The 18,447-nt window shown below is 47.3% G+C and overlaps 1 protein-coding gene across 2 annotated transcripts in view; it reads right to left on the reverse strand.

Moving 5' to 3' along the window:
- Nucleotides 1–18,188, reverse strand: part of PTCHD1 (patched domain containing 1) — a 39,621-nt gene extending 21,433 nt beyond the window's left edge. The window contains exons 1-2 of one of the 2 annotated variants that reach the window (XM_065858855.2): nucleotides 17,374–18,188; nucleotides 2,668–3,328 (exon numbers count right to left, since the gene is read on the reverse strand). In XM_065858855.2, coding sequence (XP_065714927.1) covers nucleotides 2,668–3,328; nucleotides 17,374–17,802 — 1,090 coding nt within the window. In that variant the 5' untranslated portion in view covers nucleotides 17,803–18,188. Of the gene's footprint in view, nucleotides 1–2,667; nucleotides 3,329–14,049; nucleotides 14,160–17,373 lie in introns of those variants that run through there. The other variant, XM_071812323.1, reaches the window with a different exon arrangement.
- Nucleotides 18,189–18,447: the final 259 nt, after the last annotated feature.

The raw sequence follows: 18,447 nt of genomic DNA on the forward strand, positions 1-18,447 counted from the left end.
AAATAAGGAGGATAATGCAAATACCATAGCGCAGTGAAACACAATGGGAAGTGGCCCAAGGAGGAAACAAAGCACAGGGTGAGAAGTATCTGTTAGGAAAGATGTAATCTTGTCCAGTGGCAGAAGACAGATGATGTCTGGAGAGTGTCCTCCCTCCAGCTTGATGATGCTGACCAAAAGTTAAAAATCCTCAGCTGCTATAAACTGTGGAAACTTCATTAACAATTCATACTAGTAAAGGGGCCTTGCCTGAAATGTGTCCAGCATAATAATTTCTTCTATTTAATTTTTGCTTTTAGCCATGAGATTATGAGTAATAGCCACAGGGCTACACCGTTAGGCAGAAATCCTTTAGCTTTCTAAAGGTCAGTTAATCTATGACCTAATCTGACGCTCACTGAAATTAAGTGGAAGCAGTTCAGTGGGCTATAATGGAGCATGGTTTGTATCTCTAGCCTTCAGTTACCTTGAGTTCAAGAACCCTTTATAAGCAAAACAACATCAGAATGAAATAAATTTTGAAACACACACTGAATCTTTGTTGTAATGCAGGGGGGAAAAAACAAACAAACAAACAAAACCCCTGCCTTTCTAGCTGTCTACTGGTTTAAAACAGTTCTCCTTAAAAACTCCAGAATGTCTTTAGTGCGTTCTGTTCACCTGTTGATATTCCTGTCCCTTGGGAGATTTTATGCAGCTGGGGAAGCAGGCAAGATTCATGCGAATTTGGCTGCTCTGTCTTGACTTGTTCACAGTGAGATAGGAGCTGTATATTGAAACCTACTTATTTTAAGAGGGGAATACTTAAACTAAGCAAGGCCAAAAAAAAACCCACAAAAAACAAACCACCAGAAAAAAAAAGGAAAAGAAAAGCGGAGCTGGCTATACAGCTCAGCAGTATAGAACTGTGAAACTTTTCTTAGTTATCTCTAAGTCTTCAAGGATTTCAAGTCTCAGCATAGTCACTATCCATGAAATAAAGATCTGAAAGGTTGTCCCAGAGAGCAGATGCTTTGATCTCCAAACAGAGCTAATATTTCGTATTTTCGAGTTGCTTTCCCCAGGTACTTCCATTTCATATGGCTGGACTTTAGGCTGCTTTTCTACTACTCTTGCAATAAATATGGAAATCCCTTCCTATGTAATATTACATGTAATATACACTACTTATTTTGAGGAATTTAATTTTATAATACATGCACAGGTATAAAAACCCACAAAAGAAACCAAAGACTCAGGTCAGAAAGCCAGACTTCTTTTGCCTCTATCTTGTGCTGCATTTCCTTTAGATTATAATACAGTTTAATTTTCATGCATGTCATCCGAAAATGAGAGCCGATGTAGTCAAATTCTTTTTGTCACTGAATATATTCTGTAAGTTAACTGCTAGAGATGCACTGAAGCATAGTCTTTAATTAAAGTGCAACAATACCACAGCTACTGTACGGACATGAGACTGGAACCTGGCGCTGGATATAAAGATAGCTGTGCTGAAACGTATCGTATCACTACACGATGTGACTAAGTCAGTGGAGACACTCTTACACTTGAAACCTGAAGTACTACTGAGCACTGATTTTCAGCTGGGGAAGCTGTGATCAAATCAATGCATGTATTATTCTCCACAAATGAATAACGGCATGAACGAGGACACATTAAACACCTACAGCGCACAAAGCTTTTCACACTGGTTCTGAACCAAACACAAAGAGGCTGTGAGCTCTCCAGAGCTCTCGTTTTGTCTCCCGTGAAGTCCTCCTGCCTGTCTGAATACAACACACATCATCCCTGCAAACGCCCTGGTGCCAACAGGAGAGGGCACTGATTTCGGGTCGGTAGTGAGCTGACCGCCCTTCTCTCCTCCTCTTTCCTACCCTCAGGGAAAATAAAATAAAACAAAACAAAACAAAACCACCCTGTACTCTACACTGAATGAAAGCGGTACAAAAACCAAGGAGATGAAGATGCCTCTACCGGCACCAGAGCTGGGAAGCATCCAACGCCGCTTCCTACACAGCCCTTCATCGCGGGATGCACTTGGCACTGCCCAGATGGGTCCAACCCTGACCCTGGGAGGCAAAGCTCTACACCCCAGGGCTGGGCAACCCTCCCTATGCTCTCTCAGCCAACACAGGGGCTTCAGGAGAAACACAAACCAGAACTGACCACCGCCCTTATCCCACAGACAGGCCCCTGACAAGCCAGGACAGCATCGCTCTGCTCTCCCAAGGAGCCAGCGCTCTCTAAATGCACAACGTGTGCAGTCCCTTTGATATGCCAGCACAGCTGACACTGTCATTGCAGCATGGGGACCTCTGCAAAGCTTTCCCTCCAACACTGGCCACGAAAACCAGAATCAAACATCCACAGGAAAGCAGCAGCTGGGCTCCCCCTCTGCACAAAGCACGGCATTTGTGCATCCTTGTTCCTCACCACTATGCAGGCACTGTGTCCTATGGCAGGGTACTACACCACACCAGAGCAGCAGCCATGGTTTTAACATCCCGGCACGGTACAGTTTAGGCAAAGAGGCTGTGTGGATTTGGCACAGGGTGGCACTGCAGGGAGGAGGAGGCACCGGGAGCCATGCAGTGATGCTTCTCCGCTTGCTGGGAAACGTGTCAGGGAGGCACAAACACACAAAAGAGAGAGATAGGAGATAGTTACCTAACATCACGAAGGGGATTCCCAGGAAGGTGGAATTGTATTTCCCACCAGTGAGATTGATGATCCCAGCTGCAGTCAGGGTGGCAAGGGTCACAGTCAGCAATCCCAGGAGGCCAAGCCAGGGTTTGCTGCGGACACAATCCTGCATGGAGCAGCAGAGAATGGCCAAGGTGACCACAAGGACCAAGCTTGTGATCAGGTAGCGTTCTGACACCCTGCTCGTCTTCTGGAAATCCTCCTTCAGCGAAGAAGAAGTGAAAGGATACATTTTGACTTTCCTGTTGGATTTCTGGAAAAGTTCAACAGTGTCACAAAAAATGGATTCCCACTTCTCTGCCACCATGTCATTCAAGGAGTTGATTGCCTGCAAGTAGTAGGTGAGCTGAATGGCTTCTGCAGACTTCACGCGGTCTTTGCTGTGCACAGTAACCCCACCAAGCTGATGCCCGTTATACACTTCCCTGCCATCCTTTAAGTGAGTAATCGGATAAGTGATTGCAAAATTAGTTCGATTAGAAGAACGAGCAGCCTTTAATTCCTCCAGTACATGCACTATGTCGTCCACTATGCATGTCTTGTCATTGTTCAGGATACATATATGGGCAAACGTGTAATTGAAACCAGGTCTTTGAACTTGGATCCTGGTCACAGCAGAGTGCAACTACAAGGGAAAGAGAAATCACACACGTTATTCATCAGTTCATCTCGCACAGTAGCAGCCAGAAAAACAGTGGCTCCTCACCTCTGTCCCTCTCCTATTTGATCTAAGCAATAACAACAAAAGTTGTTGACTGCAGTATTAATAACATACGCATTGCAAAAAAAGGAAACATGCATAAAAATAGAAGTATTATTGCCCTGTGTCCTTTGCTGATAACTCAGGTGGGTCATGACTTGCATCTGTGCCATGTGCATCTCTAAATAAGCAAATTCAAAAGGCCCGCACCTCCACTTTCAAGCGACCTGGGCAAACATAAAAGGGAGAGCTACAGCTTGACTGTGTCTGGGGATGCTGTTGTACTTGGAATTGCCAAATTCCTCTCTCTCAACAGACAAACTTCAGGTACCTAAGGCAGAAGAGCAACGTGACTTGGGGTGCCACCCGGGCAGGATGCACTGGCAGCGACAGGGGACCGGCACTTGCTCAAAGTACAGGAGAGGCCACAGCTGCATGTCCCAAGTGCAGAGATAGTCAGCACAGCAGAAGTAACATAGCTGGCATTAATAATTAAGTTGTTTTTGAGCATCAGAAGGGCATAAAAATTACCCTCCCTTCTTGAAAAAAATATAAAAAACTATTGTAACCTTCTATGAATCCATTCTAGTCTACGCAGCAGAAGCAAGAAGTCTAAAAGATGGTAAGGGAACAGCTCCAAGAGACTGAGGTTACAATATTTTTCAAAAGTGGAATATTGAGTTTGCTAATGTTGGGAGGCTCAGCAAAGTGCAAACCAATTTTTTTTTTGCTCATTTTCCTTGCAAAATATGCAGGCCTCACCCACCACCACCACCACCACCACCATTTATCTCCTGCGCTGCTCTAGTTGTGCAAAGAGTACCAGGACCTTCCATAAGCATGCTGCCAAGGCCAAGGTGATATTACCCACTGCCAGAAGGCTGAGTGGACTTTCCCCATAGCTGTGACGTCCTGCATCGTGGGCAGCCACCAAGTTCAGAAAGGGGGTCACTCTGCTTTTTTCCAGCTGGCATTGGGGGCACCTGACATCCCAAATACTGAGGGACCCTGCATGCTGCTGCGTACATGCTTTGTGCACAGCTTGGTGAGAGATGTGATTCCCTGAGGTCTTAGCAGGGACGATGCAGAGGGACACGTGTCCCTTGTGTTGCACGGTCCCAGTGACCTCGTGGAGGCACCAGACCTGGTGGAACAGGCCGCCACATCTGCTGCCGTGGGGGGAGCAAATCACCAGATCCGCTCTGAGTAACTGCATGGATTTATCCTTCGGGATAAACTGAGGGAAACCGTCGTAGGAGCATTGCAAAGGTGTGGCAACACAGCATAAAAGAGAAGGAGAAGCCCTCCTTTCCCTGCAAAGCAGGGAGACCACAGCTCTTCCAGGGAGATGAAGAGGCAAATTAAGAGTGACTCCAATTTACTTTCCTTAAAGGGTGAATAGTTATTTTCTGCCTTCAGATTTTGAGCAAGGTGCAGAGAACTGGCCACAGGGAGATGATTCTTTTTTTTTTTTTAATTTTATTTTTTTATTACTTGCATATGCTGTTTTCCAATGCAATCCAAAGAGGGCAGGATGTTCTTATGCCCAGTAAAGGGGCTGGGATTAGGTGATATTTAATGGAACTGTTTCTTTCTGAAGACAAACACTGATTAAAAAAATACAAGATTGGGTACCTAAGAGCAGTAGAGCTTATATACTCATCTGACGGCAATGGACAAAATGTCTAATAATCAGGGCTAAAATCCTGCATCTGTTGAAGTTAAATAGTCAGTGACTTTGGCGTGGTATTTCAGACCTATTCTCAGAAAAAAACCCCACATTTATAAGATACTACGATTTTGATTGTTTGGTGATTACATTACATAATCTTTGATGGGCATAGTTATATCACCTCCATTCCTCAGGATGGTATGACATCATTTAGGCAAAGATTACAAAATTCCTATATTCTCAACTTGTTTCTCTAGCAGCCTGGGGTGTACTTTTCCACATCTGAGTAATTTTTGATTTTTTAAAGAACAACTGTTCAATATTGACATAGAAAGACAGATATGAGAAATGAACTCAACTAACAAATCTTTTCACAGTACTGCAAGAACACAATACCTGGACATAGTGAGTACCAAAATTCTCCATTGTGCTGGGAGAACAAACAACTGTCTGTGCAACAGGTTAGGGGCTTTTGCACAACTTTCTTCTAAAACAAAACAAATTAAAATATTTGCAGGAACATGTCAAAGAAATGAGCCTGTATGGGGAATTATTCCTGTCTTTCCAGTTTGTTTCTGCAAAGTTCTGCTTTGCAAGAGCTGTTTTGGGGTACAAATTCAAATGTATGCCATTACAGTTGGGGGAAAATGCGCTGATTTACCGAATCAAAGACAGATAGCTGTTTTTTTTTTAATGGCAGCTACTGTATGGTTTCATTTACAGTGGTTGTAAAATCAAATGTCATATAAAGAAGTGGAGCTGAGGACAACCAGGAGGAATAGAAGGATTTTCCTGCCTATATTAGATTCACAATACAACTCTTTCAGAGAGGATACACTGAGTGACACAATGCAGAAGAAACTAAGCTGTCCTGCAACTTTTATCATACAATGCGCGCTGCTATCTACCTACCCTGGCTCACTGCTGCATTTCCTTCCTTCCACATCTGAAGCGCTTCCTTTTAATATTTAGGTTATAAAATAACCTAATCTGTCACAGCTGTTACTCCATCTTTAGCAAAAGGCTAGGAGCTAAATGTCATATCTAAAATACTCATTTCTTCTTGGAAACGATCCTCTTGGACTCAGAAGCCCATTCTGCAGTGGTGACCTGGCGCTTCCTCTGAGGCCGTGCTGGGCTGGGTGCCGTGCTGGGGGTCCTGCCCATCACATGTCCCAGCCATGGGGCTCCAGGGAGGAGAGAGGGCAGCAGCCAGTGCTGCGTCCTGGCGTGTCCCGGCAGCTGCTGGAGCCTGCTGCAAGCTCGTGCGATTTAGAGCAACTCTAAGATGTATTCTGAGCTTTGCCAGTGGCCACAACATTTGGTCTCGAACTGGAGGCAAACAGCCGAAGAGGGTAAAAACCCTGCCATTCCCTCCATCTCTTTGAAGCATGCCGAGCACTGCCCCAGCGTGCCCAATGATTCAGCTCCGGGAAGCCTGACTCAGACTTTCATTCTCGGGACAAACACATCGCTTTACCTGCACTTGGCTTTTTCAGACCAGATCCTAGAGAACAAAGCTCTGTCGCAGCGTGGCTGCAGGCTGTCTCTGTCCCTTCGCTTGCTCATGACAGCCTGTGTGCCGTGGGGCTGCTGCCTCTTCCCCGCCAAGAGCCGCAGTCCCACAGCGCTCTCCGCTCTGCTGTCGTGCTGGGGATTCAGCTGTGGCCACCCAGGTTTTTCCACCCTCAACCAGAGCCTACACCCGTGGCCCTGGGCGACTGGCTGCCACAGAAAACACAAGGTCCAAGAGGTTACAAGGACACGTGCTATGAGTTCAAAGGACTACACAGTCTGCTATTGGACTTGCCTATGGTACACTGTGAGGTCCCCCAGGAAATTTCAGTTTGCTAACAGGAGATGGTAAAGGCTGTTGGGTGATGACGGCAACATGAGCAATATACTAATGCATACTGCACTCTTCAGTGCAGTAGATTTTAATAGAAATAACCATATTCTGAATAAACCTGGCACCCAATACTGGGACAAATGACTGACCACCAGATTCTCATTTATCCAGCTCTTTTCTCATCCTTACCAATCCTATTAGGAGAAAGGGAGAATTAAAGGACTAACAAAAGCTGAATGAATGTTTTTTCTTGAAGGGAGACATGCACTGCTTGCTCATCGCTCACAGCTTTTTCAGCTAACTAACAGTGCAAGGAACCAAAAAGCAGTTTACTGCTGAGATGCCAGAGCACTGCAGCATGAGAACGGCACAGCGTTGCCTAAGCTGCCTCGCCATGGTGGCACATCATCCCTGAAAGCTCTCAGGCATGAAATAGTAACTTCCACCTCCTCCTTTCACTGTTTAAACAGTGACCATCAATTGCAATTCCCCTCTCCTTTCTAAAAACAGTGATGTGTGTCCCATACCACACCAGAGATTTCTAGAACAGTTTGTTGTTCCTCCAGCCATTTGCATTCAGTAACATCTTGTTCCTGGTCTTTGTTTACTCTAAGTCCCACGATCACTCAAGGTATTTAGTTTACTAAAGGTGGATTGAACCGGGAGACAAATCCCTTTCTGCAAATACCTTGAGGTGAGGAGTGTTCGGGTCCCACATCTCCACACCAAGCCACGTTTCAGCCTGTGGCACAGCTGACAGATGAGACACGGCGAAATCACACTGCCTGTGAGGGGATGCCAGGACTCAAAAGAGAAAATCCCTTAATTTATCCTAGGCTAAACCATTTCCTCTAGGGCCTGAGAGTGCCATGGCTGAAAAGATTTCTTCAAGCTTTTTTTGGCTGCTGGTCCTCCTGCCTCTACCACTGGCATAGGAAGGCAGGCACTGGGAACCGGAGCCCCCCAGTAGGCTCGGTTCTGCCGTCCTGGGATGGCCAAGCACCACACCAGGCTCTGTGAGATGGCTCTTCCCTGTACAGAGCTTGGCACAACTTTCAGTAGTGGTGGCAAAGCTGAACCTGAAGGCAAAGGGGTTGCACTTAGAGATGTATACTCAGGACAGAAAGGAGAGCTCGATTTTATTCTTAAGTCCATGCAAAAAATGCAAGGAGGTCCAAGAAGGGGTGGGGGAAACCTCTAGCCCCTTTGCTTTGTTGAGAATTCGTTTCTTTAATTAAAAAGTGAGCAGGTATTACGAGAATTTTGTGAATTTAATCAGGTAACAAAAAAGTCTGCAGCCTCCCTGTGAAGCAAACAGATCCCATCCCAGCAGGGAGGGGTTAGAAACTGCTGATTCATTTGCAAAATGGTCCAGCCCCAGCAATCTTTTAAGCCTATGTTACATAAACTGCCACCCTCATCAAAGCCATGGGCAAAGGAGACGAGGCATGAGGACCCTGCAATGGCTACTGGTGTCCCACACAGGTCTCACCTCGCTGGCAGCAGAGCTTTGCTCCCAGGGAAACTCTGTGGTGGGAGCAACAGTAACATGCAACAGCACACCTTGGTCTCACCAAGCACCTATTCCTGCTCCAGGAAAGACATCCTGACTCCAGCGGGAGCTGCATTAGAGTCGCAGATACCATTTTTAATATTAAGCATGTGTGCAACTACCTTCTGCTTATCATATATACCACAAGTGTGTTTGGTTTTGCTGCTGAACAGTGACGTGCAGTGTTTTATACGGGACGTTACTCATCTTAAGGACTTGACTATGCTTTACTACTTTACATATAGTTGATGGATGGCCAACCAAACAAAACTAGCTAGATATATGGATGTCCTCCTGTACTGCGAATGATATGGCACATACATAAAGAGATATATTTTACTCACAGGAGTAAGGTCTTTGCAATGCCATATTACTTTTTTGTTTTGTTTTGTTTTTGCTATTATTTGACTCCATTTAATCTTTTAGTCTACATCTGACAGTTTAAATTGAAAATGAGCTTCACTCTAATCCATGCTGCCAAGTCCTACAATTTCTTTACTGTCATTTTCATCAAGACTGTTTTTTTCTTGGAGCCCTGGAGCCTGAAGTATTGTGATATTTTTTTAAAAAAATCTCATCTTTCATTAAAAAAAAAAGAAATGTCTGATCTCATGGTTATGGAGGAAAGTCTGAAAAGGCTCAACAATAAAGTAAAGAATGAATTAATTGTCTATTATTGTTTAAAATCTGTTTTGGGTTCAAGACTGGAAAACTAGAAAGCAGGATGAAGACAATGATTCGAAATACAGACTTCATTTTCATGTGAAGCTGATTTACTTTTTTGGTAATTTTTACAGGTAACTTGTGCCAAGGAAAACTAAGAGGAGAAAAAGCCTTTAACAGATTGCTAAAAATTTCTCCATTTTTTCTATGATCTCACTAATCTCTGGCATTTCCTATCTTTGCAGAGTGCTTTTTTATTCACTTCAGGAGATGTCCTCAGTCAAAACGTAAAAAGGTTATGAGAGGGAAAAGACTAGCACAGCTCCCAGCTTAATTCATGAAAGAAAACACTGTGGGCTCCGCAGACACGGGCAGAATTAAACTATGAAGAGTGTATTTGCATCAGAAGAAGGAGTGGAGAGAGAAGGCAAGGGAGCCTCAAACAGGGCTGTGCCCTCCTGTCAGTCTGAGTACCAGGGGTCCAGGGCAGAGGATCACAGGGGGCTGGTGGGCAGCAGCCTCCTGACCAAGCCACTCCAGCCGATGGAGGAAGCCAACAGATCCTACCCGCTCAGGAAAAACATTAGAAGCTGCAGCTGGAGAGCGTGCAGCAAGGAACGTGAGGGGTAGCTGGGGTCTTTTTCTAGCAGTCCTACAATCAGGTTTCATGAAGAGACATTAAGATACTGATTATGCAAGCTATGTATTTTTGAAACTCGTTTTTTCAGCTGTCCAAAATATGGTGAATTATATTTTCTTCAAACGATTTTAATGTAAATAAAATCTAAAAATTGTTCAAACTACGAGTCATCAACTGAGGGACTACTATTAGTACTCAAAGTGGCAGATGTGCATGCATTTCTATTTCCATCTGCCTTCTTAGTAGCTACAGAAAATTGCTAGATATGGTTTTTCTTTTCTAATCTGAAGTGGAGAAGCTTTTCTAATCAATACGGTCTTAATTCTGAGCACTGCCCTGGCAATTCTGCCTGAATTCGTCCCATCGAGAGAAGCTGTCCTGGTTTTGTTAAAAACAAGTTTCTCTTTTAGTGAATTTTCCTGTCAGCTAAAGCCTTCATGTTAGCTGCATTTTCCTGGAGAACCCAACACATGTTTTGGTTAAACCTAGCAATGGAATGCAAACTTATTGATAAGCACGGATGGACATCTCGCGAGAGGGGCAACGAGAAACTCATGACCGAGAGACTGACCAATGGTGTATAACATTCCATTCACGCGAATACTTCATATAAAAGTGGGAGATCACGAGGATCTGGGGCTTTTCGCCTTTTCCCTTTTCCTTCCCTTTTTTCCTCATGGCCGACATTAGGAGAGGACCTTGCTGGTTGTCCCTGCGAACTGAGGCCTAGTGACAGACTGAATCCAGCTCCGGTTGGCTGCAGAGTCTAATCCAGGACTTTGGGTGCTGGCTCTGCAGTTGCTGAGACTTACAAGATTGGTTTTGTATATTTTGTATTATTTTCCTCTATTCTTATTAGTAGCATTAGTAAAACATCTTTAACTTTTCCAACTCTCTTCTCTCTGTCCTTCTTTCCCTCCCGATCGCCTGTCCTGAGTGGGAAGGGGGGGAGAGGGAGGGGCAAAAGGGGGAAGTGGGGGGGAGAGGAGGTTAACAATACATCTGCCAGGGCTTGATTGTCACCCCGCAATCTTAACCCTTGACAGAAGCCCACTCTGTTTCTTGGCCTGACTGCAGCTGGAGGACAGGACCTCTGCGGAGTCTGGCACATGGCTCTGAGAATGATTTTTCACAACGGGAAAAAAGACAAAAAACTTTGCTTCTGCAGCTGATCTCGCATCAGGTCTATAGTGGCCTTCTCCATGGGTCCCAGACCTCTCCATGAACACCTCTCCATCCTTGCAGCACTTCTCAGTGAGCTGGTAACACAGTGCAGGCTTTTAGGAAAGGCTCCTCCAGCAGAAGTGTGACCAACTGTCCCTACCTCGCTGCAGAAAAAGACCATCAATAGCTGCAACTTCACAGCCCATCATGTTAATTAATAAGCCGGCTCCTCCTGTCTCCCTTCCAACAGGAAAGAGGGGGTTGTCCTCCTCTAAACCCCAACTTAAAGACAGGGTCCAGACACAGTTTTCAGGAGGCCTAGAAGTGGTCACTAGGGAGCCCTGGCAGCTCTCCCCAAGCCATGTGGCACTGTGTGGGGAACTGGTGGCCCTGACCTCCTATGCCTGCCCTGCTGGCTTGCTGCGCCCTCCCAGAAGCTCATCCACAGAGGTGATGTCCCCCATTATACACGTCCAGCCATGTGTTGAGAAAATCTGACCCCTGTGCGCGCTTGTTAGACAGGAGGTGAGGCCTGACCTTCTCATACAGGAAAGGCAATGGCACATGAGGTGCTGGGTGTTCCCAGCACAAGCTGCCTGGCTGGCAGCAGCTCGGGGCGCAGGGTTGTGGGGGAGCCTTGCACCACAGTGTGAGGTGGGAGGGAGTGTGGGGGGACCCCATGCCAGCCAGGGTGGCTGGTGCTGCTGGAACAGGGCAGGGGTGTGGGACCAGTGGGACCAGTGCCTGTGCTGGTGAGGCTGCACCTCATATCCTGTGTTCACTTTTGGGCCCCTCACTACAGGAAAGACATTGAGGTGCTGGAGAGCGTTCACAGAAGGGCAGCGAAGCTGGTGAGGGGCCTGGAGCACAAGTCTGATGAGGAGCGGCTGAGGGAACTGGGGCTGTTCAGCCTGGAGAAAAGGAGGCTGAGGGGAGACCTGATCGCTCTCTGCAACTACCTGACAGGAGGTTGTAGCATGGAGGGGGTTGGACTCTTCTCCCAGGTAACAAGTGACAGGACAAGAGAAAATGTCTTCAAGTTGCACCAGGGAAGGTTTAGATTGGATACGAGGAAATGTTTCTTCATGGAAAGGATTGTCAAACCTTGGAACAGGCTGCCCAGGGAATAGGTTGAGTCACCATCCCTGGAGATGTTTAAAAGACATGTAGATGAGGTTTTTAGGGACTTGCTTTAGTGCCAGAGTTAGGTTGTGGTTGGACTCAATGATCTTGAGGGTCTCTTCTGACCAAAATGATTCTATGATTCTATAATTCTGTGACACAGTTGTCCTCCCAGGCACGGGCAACTTCAGGACTTCTGCTCCAGCCACTGGCTGGCACTGTGGGAGAGATCAAACCCTCTCACCCACAGGAATCCTGCCGAGGAGCTACTGCCGCTGACACCAGGAGCTCAGGGGGCTTTCTGCGTGTGCTTCCATGCTGTCCTTGCAGCATGCTATTTATCTTCCCCCTTCCCTGGCTGTGCCCAGATCTTACCTGCGTATCTTAATTCTCATCTGTTTTCGCATAAGATACGTTTTAGCCCTGCAGCATTGTGCTGCTATGACAACAGGCTTGCACTTCTGCTGCTTTCACACCCTTGTTTTTCTTGTATTAGGACTCTTCCCCTCATCTTACAGCCTTGCTCTAAAGACATGAATTCAACCTTGATTTTTTATTAACAGAATCCATTATATGTTCTGTTGACTGTTGCTTTAAGTGTTTTTAGTGCTGGAGCTACCTACAGAAGGTGGAGACCTACTATATCCATTGCTAGATCTACAGTTAACTGCCTGTGTCCAGGCATTCAGAAGTAGCCGAAGTTTTAAAATAAAGGGTACCTTGCAAGAGCCAGGATCGTGATCGACCCAGCTTTCAGCTCTGCTGAATGACCAGAACCCACTTCCACTGAGTTTGAAAATAATGGCATGTAAGTGTAAGTGTGCCCTGCTCATACAGCAAAGCAATTGGAAATACCACAGACACGGGAACATAAACATGGTTATTTCCTCCATGAGCTTCCTCACACATAGAAAATAAGTGAGGACATCCAGGAAGACCATAGATAGAGCCTGCAGGCACACACATGAACAGGGACCTAATAATTAAGGAGCAAAGAGAAGAAATAAAACCCCAACAAGTATGAGGTCTACAAAATTTTGAAGTTTAACTGTTTTGTTCTGCAGTAATCAGAAGTTACACAGTTCTTAAAAAAACGTGTCCTTAAGCAGAAATACTTGATTTTACTATTTACTTGCATGTTCAAATTGATATATAATCACCTATCTAGATCTATTGGTGGTCAGTTCATATGAGAGAGGCAATGTATATGCACTGTCTGAAAATATGGAGTTCGGGGAGGTTTCTTTAAAAAAATAAACCCTTGTCTACAGATTTGCATAGAAGCAAACTGCAAACACAATCCCCTTCAGTAAGGCATGTCAGATTTCATTCTCTTTTCATCTTCGCATCTTGCTACATTAGGTATTTTGCCAAAAAATATTAGTACTGTGTTACTGTTGTAAACACAATAACATAAGCGGAAGAGAGGATATCCTTCTGCAAAAAAGGGAAATCTTTCACTAAAAAAAAAAAAAAAAGTCATTTGTAGTACAATGCAGTTAACTCACTGTAAGTAGAAAGGAATGAACAGGCTCCAAAGGATGGGTGTCTCAAACTCTGGCTAAATCAGAACACATTTTCTGGGGTTGAAAAAAAATCTGGCTAGGTCTGTACGCCTTCAACCTATCAAGTTTCTAGCTGCAAGTGGAAATACCACCATAAAATGGTACGGGGCTGCTCTTACACTATTTTTAGGTGGAATTCTAGGCTTAGACAATTTGTACAGACTTTACATAATCATCTGAACTTCTACACTAAATATCCCAATTATTTTTATTTCTCCAAGCATTTTTTAGAAATACAGGGGTAAAAGCACACTTTCTTCAGTTTGGTGTTTTTACTTCCTACCTCTTTCTGTCACAAAAGTGAAATCTTGGGGAAGAAAGGTCTTGCACACCAACAGCATGGGATGCCATTGCCCTGTGCTCAGCTATAGAGTAGGTACAGCAGCGAGGAAAATGTCATGATTGCCCTTCCACAGTACCTCAGCCTCCATCTCTTGCATCCCCAAGACTCTACTGAGGCTTTTTGTTAGATCAGCTATTCAAGGCCAGAGATTCAGGATATCTTCAGGTTTCTCCCTTTCTTCTGCAAGTGACTATGACAGCTGTAAACGCAACATAGGGATGGCAGGCTCAGAATGGTTTAAGCATTTACGGGGAGTTATGAGAACTAAAGATGGAGATTTATACAAAAATAAATTGTTTTTTAAAAAGGTACTCAGCATCATCTCCAAGTCAAAACTGTTCTATTAGGCAGCCACACGCCTCCCTGCTAATGAGCAGCAGAGACCTTGTGTGGAGCAGCTTGTACATTCAGCAAGACCTGTCACCGCCATCTGAGCGGCCAGTGTTGCGCTGGCAGATGCACACTGTCAGCAGGGAGTCCTACCACAGCTCCTGTTCTGGGAGCGATGCTTGAGATCTGGGCCCAAGACAGCTGTGAGGCTCAGCCCTTCCCTAAATCTCTTCCCAGCCCAACAAGGTTTCATGCAGTAGTGGTAATGGTGAGTTTCTCAAGCTGACAATGTGCCCATGAGGAACTGCACTAAGCCAACCACAGTATTTTAGGGATGACACCAAATAAGTTATTTAATTAACTAATTAATTGATTAGGATGTTAGAGTTATTAACTTTTGACAATAGCAACTATGTTTCAATTTCAACTGTTTAGACCCCAAAACTTTGTATCTCTTTACTAAGGTGACAATAATGGAAGCTGACTTCTTCCTTTGCTGAGGCAATCTCTTTCCCTTGCCCCGTGACTGGGGTAGCTGTAGCAGTTCAAGGTTCATTCCCTTCCCTCCTTGGCTGGTGAGGTGGGATACAGCAGGTAAGGAAACTGAGAAGAGATGCTGCAAGGGCAGCTGGCGCCTGCCTGGGCCAACCATCCTTCTGGGTCGGCTATCCTCCTGCAAGTATGTCGAGATGCAGCAACAATGCGGGAGGAGCCAGTGTCCAATCTCATGCCTCTTCTAAAGCAACACCTCTCCCTCGGGGAGGTCATCCTTCTCCAGAAAAGGAAAGATAAGCAAATGCTGCCATATAGGTTCTCTGCCCGGACCATGCCTACATGGCAAGGTTTTCAGGAATGCAGGTGAGATTACTCCACGGTTTCACCCAGGACACTTATTTACAAGCACGGCAGTTTGAGTTGGTTGGCTCTGGACTGAGGCTTGGGGTATGAACTTCAGATGCCTTTGCTCTCTTCTTCCCTCCATGCAAGTGGACACATACAGGAAAACCTAGATGGCTATCTTTCCCTTTCCTCATCCTTTGGTGAGTCTGGTTGATGCAAAATGATACAGCCCTGCATCACCACGGACATAACAATATTGGGAGCTGGGAGCTCTCCCTCCTGTCTTGCTGTGCTTCGACCTGCAGGGCCATCCATAGGGTTGGGCAGGCAGCTGCCCAAGCCTGGCTCTACCCACAAACAGAAGAATAATTAGGACAAAGAATGTAATCTATTCTACACAAGACATACTGAAATTAATTAGATAAGTAAAGAATTGGAAATAATGCATCAAATATGCACAACAATGTCAGATTAGCAGTAAGAGTAAATAGTCAAATGGCAATGGTGCTCATTATCTCAGTAAATAGAAGAACCATTTTGTTGGCAAATTCTGTCTATTAAAAATGAGGCAGTGTTAAGAGAGAACTTTCTAAGTTATAGCTCTTCTGCTGATGTGATAAATCTTATGCAGAAGTTTGCTTGTGGAAAGATTCTGAGTACCATTTATTTGTGTGTCACCATGCTATTGATAAAACTACAGATCTCTAGAGAAAGCAGTACGGGGAAAAAAATCCATTATCATTATTATCCTATGACTGAGTAAATGTGCACATACTGGATGCGAATGCAATTCATGGTACAAGAAAATGAAGAAATGAAAATCATCTCTCCGGAGTTTTCTCATTCACCAGTAACATTCCTGTTACTGTACTTAGTGAGTCGATGCTCATTAAATCTGTTTGCTGATTACTGTTGGGTAATATGTCAACAGCAAAAAAAAAAAAAGGCAAAACATAAAATATTGAGTGGCTCTGCACTGTAGTTCTGTATGTGGCTACAGTGGAAATAAAATACAAATAAATCCACTGTAACAGTTATTTCCTTGTTTAGTAAAGAGTGAGGGCTTCCCAAAGTCTCTTCCAATAGGTATTTGCATCAATTTTCTCATTTTAGAAGAGACACTCTCTGATGTTACTAAAAAAATTAACATTTGCTTCTGTATGTGCTGACAGTTTGACATTCGGGGCGGGGGGGGAAGTAATGCTGAGTCTCTGGGGTTTCCACAAGGCAACAGCAAAAATGTGCAGGACTGAGCTAGCCACACCTCTGGTTATTTGTAAATGTTCCTTTCCTTTTTATTCGGTGAACAAGACCCTCTTAACATACAGTTTTTGCACCTGTCCTCCGTTTTTCCAAGATTGTTCAAAACTACCGGGGTGCAAACTAGAGTACCAGCTTCAACAAATGCAGATTTCCGACATGTTATGACATACAGCACGGTGAGACGTCCTGTTAGATTGTGACTCGCACACTCTGTGCCACTCAAGTGACAGGGAAAGATGCTACCCGCTCTAACTTGAACCGGCAGCACAGGCTGCATGCACCATGCTTGCAGCTGAGCTGGATTTTTCTCCATCTATGAAACCAGCATTTTCTGTGATGGTGGGTTGTGAGTGGAGAGGAAAAAATAAATACTACCCGCTAAAAATAATCAGCTGAGTTATGTCATTTGCCTTCATGAGCTGTGAGAAGGTTTTGTGTTACCCCTCTCCAAGCAGAAAGTGCAGTCCAGACAAGGCAGCAGCCCCCAAAAGCGTTGTCAGCAGCTTGGCAGATTGGTACCTAACTGCTTTTGAAGTTTGAGTTTATCAACCCCTGAGTCGCCTTAACTCGGGAGGATGACTGCGAGTATAGAGGCACTGAAAAATTATTTAAGCAAGTACCCTGCCCTTCTCGCTCACCCAAAGCAAATAAACCCAAAAGATAGGAAAAAAAAAAAAGATGAAAAACCCCAAACGGGGGCTGGGGGATAGCGGAGCCGCCGGCGCGGGCAGGGAGCGCGGTGCCGGCTCCCGCGGCGGGCACCATCCCAACTGTTGCGGGGAGGTGACCGGGTGGCTGCGGTGGCAGCGCCGGTGGCGGGCGGGCAGAGGTCGGCGTGCATGGGTGGGTCCGTGCGGGCGAGCAGGTGCGGGGACCGGGCTCGGGGGTGGCGGGCACCGGGGCGGGATGCGGGGAGCCGGGCCAGGTGGGGTGGCGGTGCCCGGGGCCGGGGACCCGCCGCGGTTACCTTAAGGATGAGATCGGTGTGGTGCTGGTCCAGCATGTTGGCCTTGCGGAAGGAGGTGATGATCACCCTGCCGTACCTCCCCGGCGTCTGCAGGTCGGAGTAGAGCCGGTGTTTGGAGCGGTTCACCGGGAAGAGGCTGTCCACCAGGTTCCTCTCGATCTTGGCCAGGCTGTGCGTGGGGGCCAGGAGGTGCTCCACGCTCTCCTCCACCTGGTAGCGGCTGAAGCTGGCGCCCAGCAGGATGGAGATGAGCACGGGCGCCGAGGCGAAGAACACCGGGTGGCTGGCGACGAAGTGGCCGAGCCGGGAGAAGGACGTCCCCAGCCCCCTGTGCAAGACCTGCCGCAACATCCTAGTGCGGAGGGCGCGCAGGAAGGCGAGCGCCGCGCCGGGGCCCCCGCAGCTCCCCCACGGCCCCCGCAAGACCATGGGGCAGCCCCCGCCGGGCGCCGCCTCCCCGCCGGCCGCGGCTGCGGGGGGCCGGGGGCCGCCGCCGCGCGTGTGTGTGTGCGTGTGCGTGCGGTGTGTGTGTGCGCGCCTGCCCGCCGGTCTGCCTGCGCGGGGCGGCTCGGGCGCTCGCCCTCCCGCAACGCCGCCGTACCCGAGCGGAGTTTCCCTGCGCCTCGTTGCCTGACTTGCCAACCCTCCGCTTCTCGCCGCGGCCGCGGAGCGGCGGCGCGGACCGCCGCGGGGGGCAGTCCCGCCGCCGCGGACCCTCGCCGCGGGATGGGGAAGGGGCAGCCGCCGCTCAGCGCTCCCCGCCCCCGCCGCGGAGTTTGCGCGGGAGCGGGGCTGCCCGGAGACTGCTGACTAATCCCCCGGCCGCGGCAGGCGGGGCGGGCGCGGAAAGCCCTCCGCGGCGCCCCCGCCGCCCTCCGCCCAGGGCGCGGGGCCACGCCGGGCGCCGCCTAGCACGGGGCGGCGGGGCGCAGCGCGGCGCCTCCCGCCGGGGCCGCCCCGCGGGCCGCGCTCGGGACGCCGCGGCGCGCCCCGCCCCGCCCGGCTCCCGGTCGGCTCCGCCCGCCGCCGCCGGCACCGCCGCACCGCCACATCCCCTCCCGCCCGGGCCACCGC

The sequence above is a fragment of the Patagioenas fasciata genome, chromosome 1 (assembly GCF_037038585.1).
Source record: "Patagioenas fasciata isolate bPatFas1 chromosome 1, bPatFas1.hap1, whole genome shotgun sequence".
NCBI lineage: Eukaryota > Metazoa > Chordata > Aves > Columbiformes > Columbidae > Patagioenas > Patagioenas fasciata.